The sequence below is a fragment of the Syngnathoides biaculeatus genome, chromosome 3, assembly GCF_019802595.1.
Source record: "Syngnathoides biaculeatus isolate LvHL_M chromosome 3, ASM1980259v1, whole genome shotgun sequence".
NCBI lineage: Eukaryota > Metazoa > Chordata > Actinopteri > Syngnathiformes > Syngnathidae > Syngnathoides > Syngnathoides biaculeatus.
In genome coordinates this window covers 25,934,164-25,953,077 of record NC_084642.1, presented here as the reverse complement: position 1 = coordinate 25,953,077, position 18,914 = coordinate 25,934,164, and the positions used below count along the sequence as shown (strand labels likewise).

The 18,914-nt window shown below is 40.7% G+C and overlaps 2 protein-coding genes across 7 annotated transcripts; one reads left to right on the top strand and one right to left on the bottom strand.

Annotated features, from left to right (window-relative positions):
• Window positions 1–827: 827 nt before the first annotated feature.
• Window positions 828–6,974, bottom strand: dcun1d2b (DCN1, defective in cullin neddylation 1, domain containing 2b). Of its 5 annotated transcripts, XM_061815056.1 has the most exons (8): window positions 5,865–6,017; window positions 5,556–5,702; window positions 5,096–5,312; window positions 4,854–5,022; window positions 4,610–4,740; window positions 4,447–4,529; window positions 4,208–4,304; window positions 828–4,053 (listed from the first exon to the last, which is right to left on the bottom strand). In XM_061815056.1, exons 3-8 carry the CDS (start codon window positions 5,268–5,270, stop codon window positions 3,974–3,976), a joined length of 735 nt encoding a protein of 244 aa, XP_061671040.1. In that variant the 5' UTR covers window positions 5,271–5,312; window positions 5,556–5,702; window positions 5,865–6,017; the 3' UTR covers window positions 828–3,973. The 5 variants fall into 5 exon arrangements, with proteins under 5 accessions (XP_061671040.1, XP_061671037.1, XP_061671036.1 ...); XM_061815053.1 differs by lacking the exons at window positions 5,556–5,702; window positions 5,865–6,017 and adding an exon at window positions 6,834–6,974; XM_061815052.1 differs by lacking the exons at window positions 5,556–5,702; window positions 5,865–6,017 and adding an exon at window positions 6,029–6,314.
• tmco3 (transmembrane and coiled-coil domains 3) lies at window positions 6,932–17,332 on the top strand. Of its 2 annotated transcripts, XM_061815050.1 has the most exons (15): window positions 6,932–7,072; window positions 8,007–8,158; window positions 8,601–8,914; window positions 9,087–9,254; window positions 9,682–9,861; window positions 10,605–10,805; window positions 10,928–11,056; window positions 11,144–11,236; window positions 11,316–11,502; window positions 12,038–12,155; window positions 12,251–12,446; window positions 14,413–14,563; window positions 14,646–14,725; window positions 14,810–14,959; window positions 15,291–17,332. In XM_061815050.1, the coding sequence occupies exons 3-15, from the start codon at window positions 8,657–8,659 to the stop codon at window positions 15,393–15,395; spliced, it is 2,016 nt and encodes a 671-aa protein (XP_061671034.1). In that variant the 5' UTR covers window positions 6,932–7,072; window positions 8,007–8,158; window positions 8,601–8,656; the 3' UTR covers window positions 15,396–17,332. The 2 variants fall into 2 exon arrangements, with proteins under 2 accessions (XP_061671034.1, XP_061671035.1); XM_061815051.1 differs by lacking the exon at window positions 15,291–17,332 and having other exon boundaries at window positions 14,413–14,502; window positions 14,810–14,947.
• Window positions 17,333–18,914: the final 1,582 nt, after the last annotated feature.

The following is an 18,914-nucleotide window of genomic DNA, read 5'->3' as shown; positions in this document are numbered from 1 at the left end:
GCAGCCCGCTCTAATTTTTAAACACACTAACCTTATTTACATGTACTGTGCTGCTCAGATGCCCAACCTTATAGCTTGCCTGCTATGTTGATTTTACCAATTGAGTGAGACTCAAATCTGTTACTTGAAACCGCCGTGATCATTCACCCCCCCAGCCCTCCAACATCCTGATGAGTTGCCATTTAATTGTAGGCCCAAACATCTAAAGTAAGAGGAGACAAAGCATTACCACAAGAGCTTATGATGACTGTGATGAAGATGATGACACAAAATTGGAATGCAACCTGATAAGAGACTGTTACCAAGCAGAAATGAAGTGACACACAAATAGTGTCAGCCAGAGCTTTTCACTCAGCAATGTGAAATGTCCTTGTAATTTTCACATTTTAGATGATAAACCAGAAATAAATCAATAAACTGAAAACAAATGCACAGCATGTTGAAGTGCTGACAAATTTGAAAACAAATTCTCCGAAAGCCTAAAACGAGGACATGAGTCTTTCAATCCAATGTCTCAATGATACTCAATGGAACTATTAGCCTAAGATAATGTTATGCCTTTTTTTTTTTTGTAGAAAACAGATTTGTTAGTCATACGTCTTTGTACGCCAGTAAATGTTTGGGTATGTAAATACTGACCTTGTAGAGGATTTAGGTATTACGGTAAAACTCACGTGAACTTTCTTCCAAGAACCTTACTTGATTATAAACTTCAACTATTACACATACAAATAAAAGCTATTGAGATTGATTCTTGTACTTTAAACTCGTGTGCATTGACTCATTTCAATAACATAGTAGGACTGACCACTAATAAATGGAACGTATTCATCATTACACACACACATGCTTTATTGGCTTGTTTTGTAAAACAACTACACTTTTGAGACAAAAGAACCCATTCCCTTTGCCATAGAAAGCAGTTAAGGTGACCAGAAACAGATGACATGTACAAAATGTAACATGTTGCCATCGTTAGGAAGTCAGATTTTCCTGCTTTAGAGCCAGCCTTCACATTTTGCTCATATTTTCTTCGAGAATAGTATTTGCACAATCCTATTTCTGCACCAGAAGTACACATTGTGTATCTGAAGTACACGAACAACCAAGTGTTGTGAAACATGGGCGTCACTTAACTGTGGACAAAACTCGTTTTGTCGCATTCACATTCAATGCAGGTTTGAAGATCATACAAGTTGACAGCTTTTGTGAAGACAGCAGTGCAATATATTGCAGGGAAATCAGCAGAGGTATAACAACCCTTCATTAACCAATTGAGGCTTGTTCAGACAAGCTCAGTACTGTTCACAGCCACCCTTAGATGGCAGCAACAATGTCAGTGAGACCTTTTCTGCAATACTACCAGTACTGTGGAAAAAGTATTTGCCCCAGTCCTCATTTCTTTTTTATTTTTTGCATATGTTTGCCACACAAATGTCTCAAATAATCAAACCAATATTAATATCGCTCAGCGGCAACACAAAGACATACAAAATGCAGTTTTCAAATAATTTTTTAACGATAAAAACAAAATCCAATCAGACCCCTCTTGTGAAATCATAAACTCGCTGTGACCAACCCTGAATTTGGGGAAGGTGAGTTCAATTTCAGAGGCCACACCCAAACCTGATTACCATCATACTTGTTGAATCAAGAAGTCAATTAAATCGAATTTGTCAGAAAACGCGAGGCTACACCCAAACCTGATTACCACCATACTTGTTGAATCAAGAATTCAATTAAATATAATCTGTCAGAAAACATGAGGTAGGCTGCAAATTCTCAAGAATCAATGCATCATGCCACGATCCCAAAAAATTCTAGAAGAAATGAGAAAAAAAAAAAAGACATTTCCAAGTGCCAAGGCTTTGGGGCTCCAGTGAATCACTGTCAGAGCCTCTATCCACAAATGCATAAAACTGATAAGTGGAAAACTGGTAACATTGGCAAACCTTCCCAGTGGTGAACGATCAACTAAAGGGCCAAGAGTGTGACGACTCATCCAAGAGGTCACAAAAAAACCTCTAACAACATCGAAAGACCTGCAGGCCTCACTGGCCTCAGTTAAGGTTAGAGTTCATGACTTTACCAGAAGGCACTGGCCAAAAATGGCATCCATGGGAGAGTTCCCAGGTGAAAACCCCTGCTGTCAGTTAAGAATACAAAGACTCGGCTCACATTTGCCAAAAAAAACATCTTTATAATCCTCAAGACCTTTGGAGAAACATTCTATGGACTGACGAGTCAAAAGTTGAACTTTTTGGAAGATCTGTGGCCCGTTATGTCTGCTATAAAAATGGCATAGCATTTGATCATTACAGCATTATACCAACAATGAAGGACGGTAGTGGCAGTGTGATGGTCTGCTTTGCTCCCTCAGGACCAGGACACCTTGCTGTGATTGATGGAACAATGAATTCTGTGGTCTACCAGAAAATCCTGAAGAACGTCTGCCCATCAGTTCATGCTCACAAACTCAAGCGCTCTTGGATCATGCAGGAGGACAACGATATGAAACACACCAGCGAGTCTACTTTTTAATGGCTCAAAAAAATAAATAAATTGGGGTTTTGGAGTGGCCAAGTCAAAATCCAGATTTAAATCTACTTGGAATGCTGTGGTGTGACCTTAAACGGGGAGTTCATGCAAGAAATCCTCCAATATAGTGGTGTTGAAACAAGGAAGAGTGGGACAAAATGCTTCCAGAGCCGCAAACACTTGATTTCAGTTACTGCTACAAAGGGGGCACAACCGGTTATTAGGTTTAGGGGACAATTTTTCACATAGGGTCAAAAAGGTTTAGATATTTTTGTTCCTTAATAAATCGAATTGTCATTTGAAAACTGCTTCTAGTATTTCCATGAGTTGTCTCTGAGTGATATCAAAATTGGTTTGATGACTTGAAATGATAGAGATAGTTAGATGTGGGAACAAAAAAAAAATGAAATCAGGAAGGGGCAAATACCTTTTCACAGCACTGTAATGGAATAAAACTAAAACTTCAAACAGTGTCAACATAATACATTCAAAAATACTGATGGAGTATATTTTGAAATAGCAGCTTACAGTTTGATCAAAGTTTGGAAAATTTTGCTGAGAGGGATTGGATATTGACATAAAATATAGCAGCTTCCAGTGTGCAGTTTGTAGCTGGGAAGCCATCATTCACCACGGTAATTAACAATTAATGTGCCATTCAGTTTCTTATGTTTCTCCTTCCAAAGTGCTCAACTTGTTTGGGGGGGGAGAGGCAGTTGCATTTTAGAAATGTATACAATTTAGGAACAATTACTAATGCTTCGGTAGAGTACAACGATTACTATAACTTTGCTGGTATGAAACGGGAAATGTATTCTCTGATGAACTGTCAAATTGAATTACAAAATGCAGAACTGGATATTTCACTCTTTTCACATTGAAAAGTGAATTACAATGTTACAAGTACAAAAGGCAAATTAAAAATGTTCACGATGAGCCCAACCCAAAACGCTCACACAATGACAACCAAGTGCACATTTTGCTCAGCTCTGTGATTGTCGGCGAGCGCGTCAATGGCACCGTTTCATTCAACAGAAACATGCATGATTGAATGTGATGTTCCATTAACTATAAACTTAAAGACACCACTTGCTGCTGTACCAAAAGCTCATTCTTGCTGTCCCTGCTTCTTTTGCACAAGATTTAGGTTAGGGATCCAAGTCCACAGCAGTTTGATGAATGCTTGTCCATAAATGAGAAGTACCAGGTGACCATCACCTCAGAAGTCCACCTGAAGTTGACATAAAATCCTCTTGCTGCACCTTAATCCATGAACAACCAGATATTTTATGCAGGCTCAATGTTCGACAACTCCACAAGCAAGACTACTGGGGATGTCTTTTTGGCTTATGTGTTTGGAGGGGTTGGGGGAAAATCATTCACAAAAAAATGCAAAACTGGGAGAGAAGTCCAGTCACAGCATGTGGAGCAAAGACTATGTCTTGCCGCTCTTGCCCCCCAATACAAGTGGTCTTGCAAACTCCACAAAGTCATCTATGAGAACAGGCCATGCTCCTATGAAAAAAAAAAACAAAAAACAACAAAAAAAAAAAAAACAGAAAAGATATTAGATACTTCTCACCTACGCTTATATACAAATGTTTTATTTACAAGAGGAGCGGTCAGACAATCATCATGTATGTTAAATATTCCGACTTCATCAGCTCACCCTCTTCATCATAGTTGGACATGTCATCTGCAATCATATTGCCGAAGTCCAGAAGGAGGTTCCATGTGTCTTTGGGGATCGAGCGCTTGTGATGCTCCTGAATGTAACACAGTAACCAGACAATCGATCAGTGGAGAGGAAAGGTGCGCTTTCATGACACCTTAATTTTTTTTTTTTTTTTAAATCCAGTATGTGAGTGTCGCTTTTGTGAAAGAAGTGTGACAACTTTTTCCACACACCTGGAGGAATGTGTTCCAAAGGTCCAAAAACTTGAAGCGACCTGTTAGAACTAGATTCCAGTAAGCCACAGCCATCTCTAACTCTGACACATTAGGAATACAGTAATGGAGAAAATCAGTCTGAATAAATCCTCCTAAAGAAACATTTTGCTTTGGGCCTTACCTAAACCTTTCTGCCCAGGATTCTTGGCAAAATTAAAGGTAAACTGGTAAAAGTCTTTAAACTTCCCCGTGTCTTTCAGCTCCTGCTCTAGTCTGGGAAGGATGGCCTTTAGTTTGTCGGGAGTGTCACAGCTGGAGGGATTACAATGACAAATAATGGGACTTTACCAATATTTGAAAATGAAAGAAAGTCATCTTTTAATTTGGCATTACAAATACATTTTTAATATTTCACTGCTCCTCACCCGAGGTCTGTCATTCCATCCAGGAACTCTTTCTTGCTGAACTCGCACTGCGTAGCTGCTCTGAACTTCCACGCTACCACCAATATGCTCATGCTCGCCGGATCCAGGGTCAGGTCGTCACAAAACTGCTGGATTCCATCGATGCCAATCTTATTCTCATCCTGGGGGTCTGCAAAGACACAATACAAATGTGACCAAACAACTGCAATCACCCCTGAGTGTCACTGGCTCCTGATACTCACCTTTATACTTGTTATAGAGCTGCTCCAGCTTCTTGCGATCGACTGAATTTTTCATGGATTCTTTATAGTAAAGGTCTGGATTCTGGAAGTAGTTGTCTGTCGCGACTTCTAGTTTCCAGTCATTCTGGGACAGGCAGTACACAGCAGTCCTTTCTCCTGCTTGCGTGAAGGACATGAACTGCCGAACCTTGTCTCGCTGTGATGACTTTAACTTGTGCTGACAGAAGAAGAATTCACACCAAGGCCCATACGGTAAACACAAAGTTGGATGAATACACCGTAAACACACATTTCAATCAAACGCACAGTGCAAAGCCTACTGTGCGATCACATGTCCGATTTTAGGCGGCTATCAAATACTACAATATACAGTATAACCTTCAGCAGCAGAACACCTCAAATGTGGCATACATTGGATATGGAGACAACACAAACATTGCTCAATATAAAATGTTCATACAATGATGGTGTGTGCCAATTCAACGTTGGAGGAGTTCGAAAAGCGTCATCACATCGTCCCGATGATTTGCAGGGTATACACGCAGTGGTAAATTAACCCAGAAGGTCATCCAGTGCAAGTCTTGCAGAAGTGCCGACCCGAGGCGTCCTGTGATCGAACAGCACATTCGCCGTGATCGTACGTGATACAACAACGCAGGATCCTCCCAAGTGGTCTCCTGACCCCCTTTAGGGGGCATGAGCTACCAAAAAGGGAAAGGTACGTGCCACAAGTGCTGTCGTGCGCGTTCCAAATATACCAACCACTGACCTTCCGTTTCCATCATATTCCATCACACTAACAATACGTCACAGTGCTATAGACACTGCAGTCAACTCTTTCCCAATATCTCCGAATCATGGCTAACGGGCAGTGACAGCGTTTTTATTTTTAATCTTAACTTAGTGAGGTGTCGCGTTTTGAATTGTACCTACCATTTTATCACCCGCTGTTTTGGCCAACATATCTACTTGGCCTTACTGCGCATGCTCCCAAAGAACTGCGCCGCTGTGTGCGCAGGTGGTTCATGGGACATGTAGTCCATGGTGATGCACATCCCGTGGAACTTGGCATCTATTTTGTTGTTAAACCGTGAATGTAACGTGCTTCGATAGAACTTACCTCGCAAGAATGTTAACTTTTTTTTTTTAAAGACTATTGCTTGAAGTTGAAGAGAGCTGCCGTGGAGAGTTACTTAAAAGTCTTGACAACAGATTTTGGGTAGGATTGCCGGTTGGTTTTTTGTTAAACACTGCAACGACTGTACTTCATTCTTAAACTGCATTTGAAAACTATTAAAGAGCGCTGAAGAAACACGACAAAAGATTCGCAGAACTGTAGTTTTGGACACTTCTAGGAGAAAAAAAAAAACTACAACTCCCACGTTGGAGCAGATAAACTGTTTCGGAAGTCATTTCGGACGGCTCAAAGTTAAAAGTACTCAACAGAATTCAAACGCGACGTAGCTATTGGTCTTATGTTTGCTCCATTTTCGCATTAAAGGCTGCCTTGTTAATGACGTACAATTTAAAAAAAAGAACGTTTGTGCTGATGGAAGCTAGCATTTTAAGCAAAATTTTGTTAGCGTGTGAGGGAACTTCGTCTGGGTCTCGGGAGTTCGAAGCGGTAAGAGTTGCTCTGACAACGTCTGAGGAGAGTACTGCAGGTAACTTGCGGATCCAAGTAAAATACGATATCAAAACGTTATTGGGAGAATTAAGTCATACGATCTGCACCTACCGGGACGATTGAGCAATTGTCATTTGCGATTGCGATGTTGCCGTTTTGCAGGCGGACGGAAGTAATCGTGAAAGTTGGTGGCCAAGTGAGTCGTTCGAGGAGGCTGGCTTGGTTCAGCTGCTATGTGGGACGACTGGCCAGGAGTGGGGGGAGCCATCGCTGTGATACAACAAGCCGATTGTTCCCGGCTTCTTGAGTCGTGCAGTGGAGTGCCAACGCAAGGCAAATCTGCCCTCCAGGTAGTAGCTGTTTCCTTATTGGTGTGTTTAGACTGGACATTGGTCTAGTGGGTCCTTTTCTACTGTCCGCCGTTTCTACTCACCTTTGCATGATAGTCGAATATGTTTTGATTTATTCCAATGTCGTTGCATGCTTTTTCTCTCGTACGTATTCTGTTGGACGGGCATCTGAGTCGTTGCTGCACCGAGGGTTTCCCTCCTGGACCGTTCAATAGCCACCAAAATCGTGCTGGAGAAACAATGAGGACTAACTGATTCCCAGAAAACGATTACGTTCCATTTTGTGTTTCTGATCTTTGGACGTAAATTAAAAAAATGAATGTAATTCATTCACATTCTAGTTTTCCGCCCACAGCATTCCTGTAAGATAATTCCGTCATGTTTTTGGTTACTACTCGTCTTTTTAACAGATTTTTAACAAATTATCACATTTTTGCCTTACATACACAACACCAACTTAATGAACAAGTCTTGATCTCAACGTCATTATTCACGCTTTTAAATATTTGCTATTTTTGGTGACTTTGTAGTGACTAGAGGACATTCATACAAAGAGCCACTTATCCTCACGATGGTCGCAGGAGTTCGGGCAGGAGGCGGGGTACACCCTGAACTGGTTTTCAGCCAATCCTAGGACTCATAGAAACAATCAGTCATCCACACACACACACTCACACCTATGCTAATTCCATTAACATGTTTTTGGGATGTGGGAGGACACTGGAGTTTCCTGAGAAAACCCACACATGCACGGGGAGCACTTGCAAACTCACATAGGCGGGGCTGAGATCTGAACCCCCGCCGTCAGAACTGTGTGGCAGATGTGACGCCCACTGTCATCTCTATATACATATATTTGAATTAGAATTTTACTGGACAAGATTTTTTTGCAGATTCTAAGATATTTTTACATGCGCACGTGTTTTCACTACAGCGGCCAGCTTGTGAACAGGGTTGCTATTGACTTCTAGTCGCTGCATTACCCAAGCAGCATTCCAAGCACTGGAGGAGGGACCGGGGAGCAGTTTGGAACATTAACATCACTCATCTTCACTAATGCTCACAAAGGTGTGAGGCAGCTTGTGCGTGAGTTGAAAATATTAAAAAGGATCATGTGCATGATTAATCGTCAGTAAATGAGCGGTGTTGACGGTATAACCCGCTGTTTAAAAATTCGGGCCAAACACTTGCTATGTTAAGTCAAGCAAAATACACTTCGCAACTCATCACAAGGTCTCGTTGAAGAGTTCTTGTCAACAGTAATTCTTTGCACATCTGTTGTTTAACCTGGCCAACTGTAACCACACCTTACCTAGATATTCAGTGTGCCATAATGATGCAACAAACATTGACTATGACCTAGAAACAAACTCAGGCATAAGTGTAACAGTCCCCCCCCCCCCTCAGATATGTAGCTAAATACTTCTGCTTTGTGATCGGCTAGATTAGCACCCCATGAAGTTTCATAATAGCAGGCGTGTCTTTTTTCAATTTTATTTATGATTTTTTTCGTCTTCCCAATTTTCAGGGCTACTCCTCTCAAGCAGTCCATACACTCTAGTCAGGAGTGAATAGCCTCTTTGGATGCAGATTGTTTGGTTCCTTTTGTGCCTTGCCCTTTCTGTGGCATCTGCTGAGAAGCAGACAGATGTGGCCCAGAATGCCAACAAGCAGTATCGTAGAAGCGTGGCCACAAACCAGGGCAAATCTTGGTTGGTCAATAACTGCAGGTGGCTGGGAAACCTCCTACGTCGAAAGAACGTTGTCGTCAGTAAACTGGAAGATGCCGCGGCTGCTGTTAAGAGAGACCAAACACTTTCTGAACCTGAGCGTCACTTTCAGGTACAAGACTGTTTTTTGTCCCGTATTTACTTTCTTACGATGCTGAAATTATTTTTGTACTCGAATCTTCTACATACACTACCTTTTAATAACAATCGTTATTTCAGTAACATTTGTAAAACTGTCTGGTTTTGTTCTACTGAGCTACATGTGCATCTCTGACTTCCTTTAGGTGCACACAATTCAAGTTTTTCAGAAGGAGTTGAATGAGAGCGAGCACATGGTATTCCAGGCGGTGCATAGTCTCCAGAGGGCACTGCAGGGAGACTACAGGGACGTGGTCAACATGAAGGAGAGCAGCAAACAGAGGTTGGAGGCTCTCAGGGAGGCAGCCATACAGGTGATCACATGAGTTATAGCAAGCATTACATAAGTCACGACTGTCTTACACAGTAATTGTCCTTGTGGATTTCATATGATGAATCATTATGAACTATTATCCATCAGTAATTAATTGAAAACTCATTTCAAATTTCACAGTATTTACACATTGATTATCACAATTGAGCACGACACATATACGACACTAAACATAACCTTGAAGTGTATCTATAGTGTCATGTGAGAGTTAGTCAAGTACAGTATTGACAGTGACTGTGATGATTCTGCCTGTATTGTATAGTAGGTACTGTGCTCTTAAGTTTCATCGTTTCATCTTTGTGTTGTCTGTCTTGACTTAATGAGCAACAGTTCTTGCTTTTTACCGGAATGAATTTGTAAGATTTCTTATTTTGAATAATGTTGTGCTCGTGTCTTTAATCCTGCAGGAGGAACAGGACTATGTTGAACTTTTGGCTGCAGAGAAGCACCACCAGGAGGCTGTAAAGAGTGTCCTTGCCAGGAATAAGACTTTGTCTATGGTCGACAAGATCCTGGAGGATGTCAGGAAGGCAGCAGACAGACTAGAAGAGGAGATTGAGGAACATGCCTTTGACAACAACAAGCAGGTTAAATATTAACTGTACTTATCTGTGAACCTCTTATTTTGAAGTTGTCCCTACCATTTCTAAAGCAACCAAAAAATACAAATTGGGCTACATACATTTCTACAGATAAATTCTGTATTTTTTTCACAGTTGCAAAATTTTTTTTCCCGATTTTTATTGATAACTAATACGAGATCTGGAAACAGAGTGTTGTACAAAAAGTCTGACATAATGAAAATTAAGTCCAAACAATAAAACAAGTAAAAAGCACAACAAAAACAAACAAAAAAAAGCATTAAAGCAGACGCAGTCCTAAGCTGTGTTGAAAGCCAAAAAAAAAAAAGTGGCTTTTGTGAAGAGTTTTAAAAATGGACAATGAGGAGGCATTTCTAATGTGCTGAGGGAGGCCATTCCACAATATAGGCTCCTCATCAATGGAAAATGCTCAGAGGCCCCGTAGCTCACTGGTTAGAGCACTGGTTTGGTAAACCAGGGGTTGTGGGGCCTCCACTCCCTGAGAAGGGTTGCGTCAGGAAGGGCATCCGGCGTAAAAATTGTGCCAAACATATATGTGCGTTCATCTGAGATGACACGCTGTGGCGACCCCGAAAGGGACAAGCCGAAAGTAACCTCCATCAATGGAAAATGCTCAATCCCCTCTACAACAGTGGCTTTCACACTTTTTGGGGAACGCTATTGCACATTTGAAGGAAATACAGTTGGATGTGAATTGTTACCTCCCTCTGCTCTGCTTTGCTGTGTAGATGCAAGGAGTTAATGTCGAAGCAGTGCTGAGAGTGGAGGATGATGAGGAGAATGGAGGCAAGAGGAAGAACAAATCAAGTCAGAGGGAAGCAGAAGCCGACTTAGGTCTAAGCATGCTCATTGACTCACAAAACAACCAGTATGTGCTCACCAAACCCAGGGATTCCACAATGCCAAGAGCAGATCATCATTTTATCAAGGTCATTTTTTTTAAAAATACGTGATATTGTTCAAAAATGGGTATTATTTATTTTTTCATTTTATTCTTATTGTTATGCATGTATTAATGACCTATATATAACTCATTTTATTGTGTGTATAGGATTTGGTCTCTGTGATAATGTTGTCACTACCCTGTGGCTGGATGTGCACTCTGGTGGGTCTTCCTCCCATGTTTGGATACATCATCTGCGGGGTCCTGCTTGGACCATCTGGACTCAACAGCATTAAGGTGTGTGTGTGTGTCTGTCTGTCATTGCCAGTTTTGTTACATGAATTGGGAATCTTGATGTTTGTTGTTATTGTTTGTGTGTAACAGTCTATGGTCCAAGTGGAGACGCTGGGAGAACTTGGAGTGTTTTTTACCCTCTTTGTGGTGGGACTGGAGTTCTCCCCTGAGCGCCTTCGTAAGGTAAACGAACTGGATCTTCAGTTTGTATTCTTAAAGAACGTGCAGTAAAACAGTATGTGTGTGTGTTTATTGTGTGTAGGTATGGAAGATATCGGTGCAGGGTTCCTGCTACCTCTGTCTGCTCATGGTTGTTAGCGGACTGTTATGGGGACAAGCGCTGCATATTAAACCCATCCAGACTGTCTTCATATCCACTTGTCTCTCCCTGTCCAGCACCCCATTAGTGTCCCGTTTCTTAGTAGGGGGTAGCAGAGGGGAGAAGGAAGGTTAGTGCATCACTGTGATGTCAGATGTTTTAAATTCCACAAAACAGTTGTTGCAATTTGACTTAAACACATCACTGGCAGTTCTTCATTTTTTTCTCTCCAACCATAGCTTTATTTTTTTAGTTATCTGGCCTGATCTTGTGTGTATTTATATGCTTGCCACTTTTCTCTTCATTAGCTAATCAATGTAAAACAATGTTTAAGCCTCTTGCATAGCTTATTAGGGTTGCCCCAATAAGATCCATCCATATGGATGATGCATTGCAGTTGTACACTATAAGAAACTATAAAAATGATAGCAAATAACAATTTTGCCTTGAATCTTTTTGAGGCATGTTTTTTTTTTGTTGCATCGCTTGTATTGATCAACTTAGAATCTGCAGATATACCTAATATTTTCTACGTTAAATGTTTTCAGTGCTTAAATCTTGCAAAATTCCTTCCAGTTATCTGCCCTTTTACTTTTCAGGCTTTTATCCTCATAAAAAGTAAATGCTTTAAGTGACATGTGACTCTGTTACTGTGTCTGACACAGGTGATCTTGACTACAGCAGTGTACTCCTTGGGACGTTAGTGATGCAAGACGTTCAGCTCGGCCTATTCATTGCCGTCATGCCCACTATGATCCAGGCTCAAAGTGGAGAGACAGACAGGTCCGTTATCACTCACCTCAAGTTTCCCCTGCCACCAAGCAAAGCGTGCACGCTGTCAATGGTAAAACCGCTTAGCTTCCTTGTGTACACTGCAGCTTCCTGTTTGGAAGTCTCCGTGTACTGTACCTCCTGGCACAGGTCCTGGTGTCTCTGGCTGTCGTGTTGCTTCTCTGTGGGTTGCTCAAATCGTTTGTAGTTGGCGCCTTTTACAAGAAACTACATGCTGAGAGCAAAGGCAACAAGGAGATCCTGGTGCTGGGTGTAGCAGCTTTTGTTTTTTTCATGCTCACGGTACGCATCGTCTTTATTTGTTGTTCTTCTGTACTTGGATATGTGAACGCATTTATCGACCATAACAAAGTATTGGGTAACAGTGTTTGCCCCGATATTTGTGGGGAATGGGGACCGATGCCTCACATAAGTTGTTGCCAAATCACTTCTATTACGGTGCCTTTAGAGCAGGGGGGCTCAATGCGTTGATAACGGGACGGCGTGCCAAAAAAAAAAAAAAAAAAAGCATCAGCCAATGTTCCCTCTAAACTGCGCGCATGCGCAATTGTGCACCGCTGATGCAGTCTCTTCGCAGATATTCTGCGTTGCGCGCAAAAAAAAATCCAATACAAATTGAAAGTATAACATACAGCTATTTGGTTTGTGACATTTTGCAATGTGATTCAATGAGTGAGGGTGACTGGTTGTTACATCCAGGGGCACAATTCACATACATACTGTAAAGAATGAAAAGAAGCCACTGGTTTCTTTTTGGCAGCACACAAAACTTTCCCTCTCCGCTGCTCTGCCACACTTACTTTTTCGTAATTTACCTTACACCTGCCCTCCACCCCCGCTCTTAAAGACGTACACATAATTACAAATGTTACAGTACTTACACAGCCCATTAATGTGTTCTATAATTACAGCGTCCACCACCTCTGCTTTAATTAGCAACACAGTCTGGGCAACGTAGAGCAAAGGCGAGCTAGACATGATGCTTATGTTTACTTTCGATATTAATGGAGAAAGTTTAAAAATAAATGCTGTTGTTTTAAGATGCAACGACTGTCGGAGTATGTGAATAATCGAAGAAAAAGTGGTTAAACTGGATGAGCTTTTCTCTTTTCGAGTGGGAAAGGCCTGGTCTGAAGCCAAAGTAGAAAGTGCAGGATGAGATGGTGTGTAATTTTAAAATTCCACCTTGGCACAGCCCGATCCAGGATGAAAGTACAGATAATACAGTGCACAAAAAGCTAATTCTGTATTTTACACATACACATATATTTATACATAGTATAATATATCACAAAACATTAATAACACAACATTGGGAGCATCATCACCCCCCGTCATTTGTAGCGAGAGGCTGGGTGCTTGAAAAGTAGATCTTGGGGGAAAAAAAGTTTGTGCACTCCTGCTTAAGAGTGTTAATGATTTTCACCTTTGATGTTGTTAGAACTGTATTATTTAGACGTTCAAAATTGCAGTCCAGCAATGCACTACAACAAATTTCAATCCAATATATATTTTTAATTTTAACTCTCTTATTATACAGTAATTACCAAATTCTTAAACACATCAGTAGCTCTGCAGATGCCAACTACTGTATATTCATCTAACCATCCATTTTCAATACCCTTTGGCCTCATTTGGGTCACTCATGAGCCGATTTCTGCCTAGATGTATAGTACATGCTGAATTTTTGCCTGAAACGTTGAACACTCACAATTCACACTTAGGGTATGCCGATTTTACAGGGCTTCAAATAACCTACAGTAACATGCATTTTTTTGGAGAATAAGAGGAAAAAAATTTACTCAAACAAAACCAGGAATGCTTGGGGAAAATTTGCAAACTCCACACGGTGATGCTCCAACATAGATTGAGACACCAATATCCTCGCTGTAAGGCAGATGTGTCACCATTACACTGTGCTTCCTCCATCAGCCATCAAATCATAATTTGTCCTACGCTTATCAAGGTCTACAACTCGAGTAACAAATGTTAAATGCGACTAATACATACTGCCAATACTACTAATAATAAATAGTACTACTGCGGTCGTCTCAGAAATTGAAGGTAAATGAATAAAGGAATATAATCCAAATTCACCAGACAGACATGAAAATAAATAAAATAAATCAGAGACTCTGAGTAGACCAATTAAGTTTGAATCTGAATTTGAGTGGCTGAAACCAAGATTGTTCAAGTAGCATGAAGTAGCCATTGTCTATATTTATTGTTTCTCTGCTCACTTTTTCAGGTTACAGAGTTTCTGAATGTTTCAATGGAGTTAGGCTGTTTCCTGGCTGGAGCTTTGCTGTCCTCCCAAGGTCACATGGTCACTGCAGAGGTCAAAGGATGCTTTGAGCCAATTCAAGATTTCCTCGTCATCATCTTCTTTGCCTCTATTGGTTGCATACTCTTGATGATTTTGTGCCTTCATGGTGATAACGTATTGTAAGTTGATAGTAACACATTCATTTGATGTCGCAGGTCTCCATGTGTTCCCTACATTTGTACTGTATGAACTCACCATTCTGATGGCACTGACGCTCACGCTTGTCATTCTCAAGGTAATAAGATTTGACCTCCTCTGGTACTTTTGTTCTCTTTTCCAGCGTTTCAAAGTCCTCCTCCATCTTTATTTCTCTTGTCAGTTCCTGATGGCCGTGTTGGTGCTGTGTGTGATCTTGCCGACCAGCTCTCGTCACATTTGCTGGATAGTCTCAGCTGGACTGGCGCAGGTCAGCGAGTTCTCCTTCGTCCTCAGCAGCCGTGCCCGTCGTGCAGGCATCATCTCAAGAGAGGTCGGTGGTGACTTGAATTTTTAAACTTTACATGGCCATGCACTCTTCAAACACAGTATTTCCACCTAGACATGACAATCAGAAATGGATATTAGATATTTATTTTAGTTATGACAGATGTGTGCCCTGCACTGCCACTGCCACTGCAGTTTCCCCCTAAAGTTGAGGCTCATCTGTGTTGTTTACTCTCATAACTACCACAAAACTGTCTCTGACATAAAAGTGTGAATTTCTGTCCCGGTGAGGTTTTCACGTAGAAGGTACGGCACATTCAGTCATTCAACATACAAAAAGTATTTTTAGTTTAGTTTTTAATGTATGTTCTGCTCAGGTGTACCTGCTGGTTCTCAGTGTCAGCACCCTCAGCATGCTACTGGCACCACTCCTGTGGAAATTGACTACACACAAATGGATGTCACGAAGAACTATGACATGACCAGGACAAGACCTTACTAGGAGGTGGGAAATCTGGGAGTATCAGCACAATTTCAATTATTCATTTTGTAGCATATCAGAGTGAAATGTTGTCATTCGATCCCATCATGTGGGGGCTGTCCAAAAGAAGGTTTTTGCTGATATTGCGCTAAGACATGTTTATAATCTCACCTTCCAAATTACAACACATTTCTTCTATTACACTCTTTTACAATGGGTTTAAGCAACACCATATGCTACCTCTGTAGTTTTGGTTGGACCAATTATACTTTGATACATACAGTCACAACAACAAGTAGGTAAACACTTTGGAATCTGCGTGAATATAAGTGTTCTAATCTTCATCTAAATCACAAAAGTCTTTATTCAGTTATTTTAAACTAATACCACACATACAATTCTATGTTTTGAATGAACACCACAACAGTACATTGTGTGCGTGTGTGTGTGTGTGTGTGTGTGTGTGTGTGTGTGTGTGTGTGTGTGTGTGTGTGTGTGTGTCTGTGTGTGTGTGAGAGATTGTTGCTGTTGTCACCATGGTAACGAGTGCAACCAGTCGTGTTTGTATTGAAAAAGCCCAGTGATCGTAAACAATGTGATGTGGTATCGGAATACAACATTTTATTTCAGTAGTCTGACACAGTGCAATTGTGAAAAACTAAATTTGTCTTGTAGTCTGATTCACAATCACTGTAACACAGTGCCGCAAACATAACAGAAAAGCCATTTTTATTCATCCTCCTCCTGTTCACTGAAACCACTAAAGTAGAGTATTAAGGTTGAACAACCTCAGAAATTCTCACATATCATATCTCAGCCACTCCCAATGTCATATTCATCTTAAGTTTCTGCTGAGGTTACACTGTTCTCCTCACAAAGCACTCCTGCCTTTTAATCTGTTAGTGATAGTAGATTCTTTCCCACTGCTTCACATGTTTAAAATCTTCCATAATAGCATTCCATGCATCCGCTTTTTGTAAAAGTGTTTTAAATGAATTACATTAAAAATAGATATTTTGAATTTGTGTGTGTCGTGCTGCTGTCAGGGCAACAAAAAGTAGCATAGTCTTCTTCTACGGCCAATTGAGGTAGTTTCTTCTATGCCTACTGAACGTAAATTCTCCTTTCTTTTCTCCACATTGGAAGCCTCTGCCCACACATAAAGTCATTTCAATGAATTTGCAGGGAAACGCTCTCTGATGCTTTGGTATCAATGGCGAGTACCGTAAATCATGTCATCATACTTAAATATGTAACATCAGACACCAAATATTGTTTTGAAAGTAAATGTATACATTCTGCAAATCTATTTACAAACCATTCAATAGAACGTGTTTAGGTAAAAGTCTTAAAAGCCATATGCAATATATGCCATATGTTGAACACCATCTGAAAAGGACCCCGACATGCTTGACTAGTCTAGGAACTATAGTTTCCTACCACCCACCAAAAGCATTGATGGTAGAAGAATTGAAGCCTCTCGCTTGCCCGTTGGTGTGAATGGTCGTTTCGATGTGCCCTCAGCTTCGTTGGCGACCAGTTCAGGGTGTGCCCTGGCCCTCTCTCAAAGATAGCAGGGATAGGCTCCTGCATGCCTGCGACCCGAGTGAAGACAAGTGGTACGGTAATTGAATGAATGGAGCGGTCCAGGTGATTCCAAAGGGATCACATACTTTTTCTTGGAACTTATTGTAAAAAATAATGATTACTGCACTAGTTACATTGCATTCCAGATGAATGTGCCTACACAACTTGCTGCTCTTCATCCTGTTCATCAGCTCTTCTATGGGATCATCTTTGATTTCTACTTCTCTATGTATCAACTGTGTGAATTGAACTTGCCGTTTCTTGCTGTACTGCACATACTGTACATATTACTGTCAATGGAAAGATACTCTTTGGTTTTGTCATTTATTTATTAAATAAATTTAAAAAACATTTGCAGTAGGTCTACTTGTTTCAGTGGCCACGTTTATGCCTCAACCAGTTACTTCCACATTTCTACATTCCCCCCCCCCCCCCCCCACCCACTAATCCAGTATACTCTAAGAATGACAGCTCACTTTCTGGACCTTGATACGGAATAACGACCATCGTACTTGGCTACAACAACAACTCTAAGAATGGGTCTAATATCATGTATAACAGTAAAAAAAAAAAAGCAAATTTATGTTTCTTTTCATGTAGTCTAATAGGGGGGGGCAATAAGCTGGGAGATACCTGGTGCATGGATGTGGAGTGGTGAGGCTCCACATGATGATCTGTTTAAACAGAATCTTCACCTGTCACAACAATCTAACTGAGCAAATAGTGTCACTCTTCTAGAATCTCTCAGGTCAATTAAAGTTTATCTTGTAATCAATAAAAGAAACTAACCCCCAAAATTTTCTGTCAGATTTATTTTGAACCAACATCCTCCTATTAGCAGCAGTGTTGTAAATAGTACTCTGGTGTGAGACTGCTACGGCAGTTACACATATAGTACGTTTGTATTAAACGGGAAGTACATTCTGACCTGCAAAATTGTGACGTTTTGAAAAGTGGTGTATTGAAAGTTACACATGGTCGACAGGTTTTGAAGAAGGAAATTGACAAACTGCCTGGAAGGGTGCATGCTTGCGGCATTAGCATTTATTTATTTATTTTTGGGGGTCATCTACAGCTAGATTGTGCCGATGTACCAAATAAACTGTCCTAATCAATGAACATATATGGTTGGATGGGCACCTTAAACTTTCATTATAATGCTGTTAACAATTAATTGTGTACTTCATCCTTAATTACTCTTTGAACTTTCTGAAATGTATTGTCACTCCAATGTAAAAAAAAAAAAAAATGCTGGCCCTCCAGGTATGGTTAAGCGAATCCACGTTACAGAATTTTTTTCATCCATCTATTTGTATGGTGTCAATGTTTCACTACTTGCAAGTTTCATGGCACCAGAGCTGATCAAAAGAGAAGAATACGACTTTTTAGTGGATTACTTTGCTCTTGGCATCACTCTTACTTGAATTTTTGGCTCCTAAAGGGCCTTTTAGGAGCAGAGGCAAGAAAGTGAATGCATTTATGAAAGCAAAGTGACCCTTGAATAGACTTGCAGAAATACGGTAAGAGTCAGTGATTAATGTATTTCCAAAGTGAACTTTTCTTGTTTTATAAATATTGAGAAGAAAGAGTTGGAATACTGATGTTTTGTCAAATGTGTGTCAAGGTAAACCTGTGCAGGTGGAAAACTAGTGGCCCGGAGAGCATCAATGATCCATCTGTGGGGATCTGCTCTTCTAAGAGGCTCGGCTTCAAGAACAGATCATGTTATGAGATCAGGCGCAGCCTTTGTTTGGCGACAATCGAAGAAAACTTAGTGCAGGGTGTAAGACACAATTTCAAAGCATGTTGAACCCATCATGTTCCCCATGTTGCTTGGAGAGGTCTGTCGGTACAACAGACAATAACAGACAATATGTTCCCCCAAAAATCAGCAAATAGGTGAAGCCATAGGTATGCAGAAAACATTGTATTT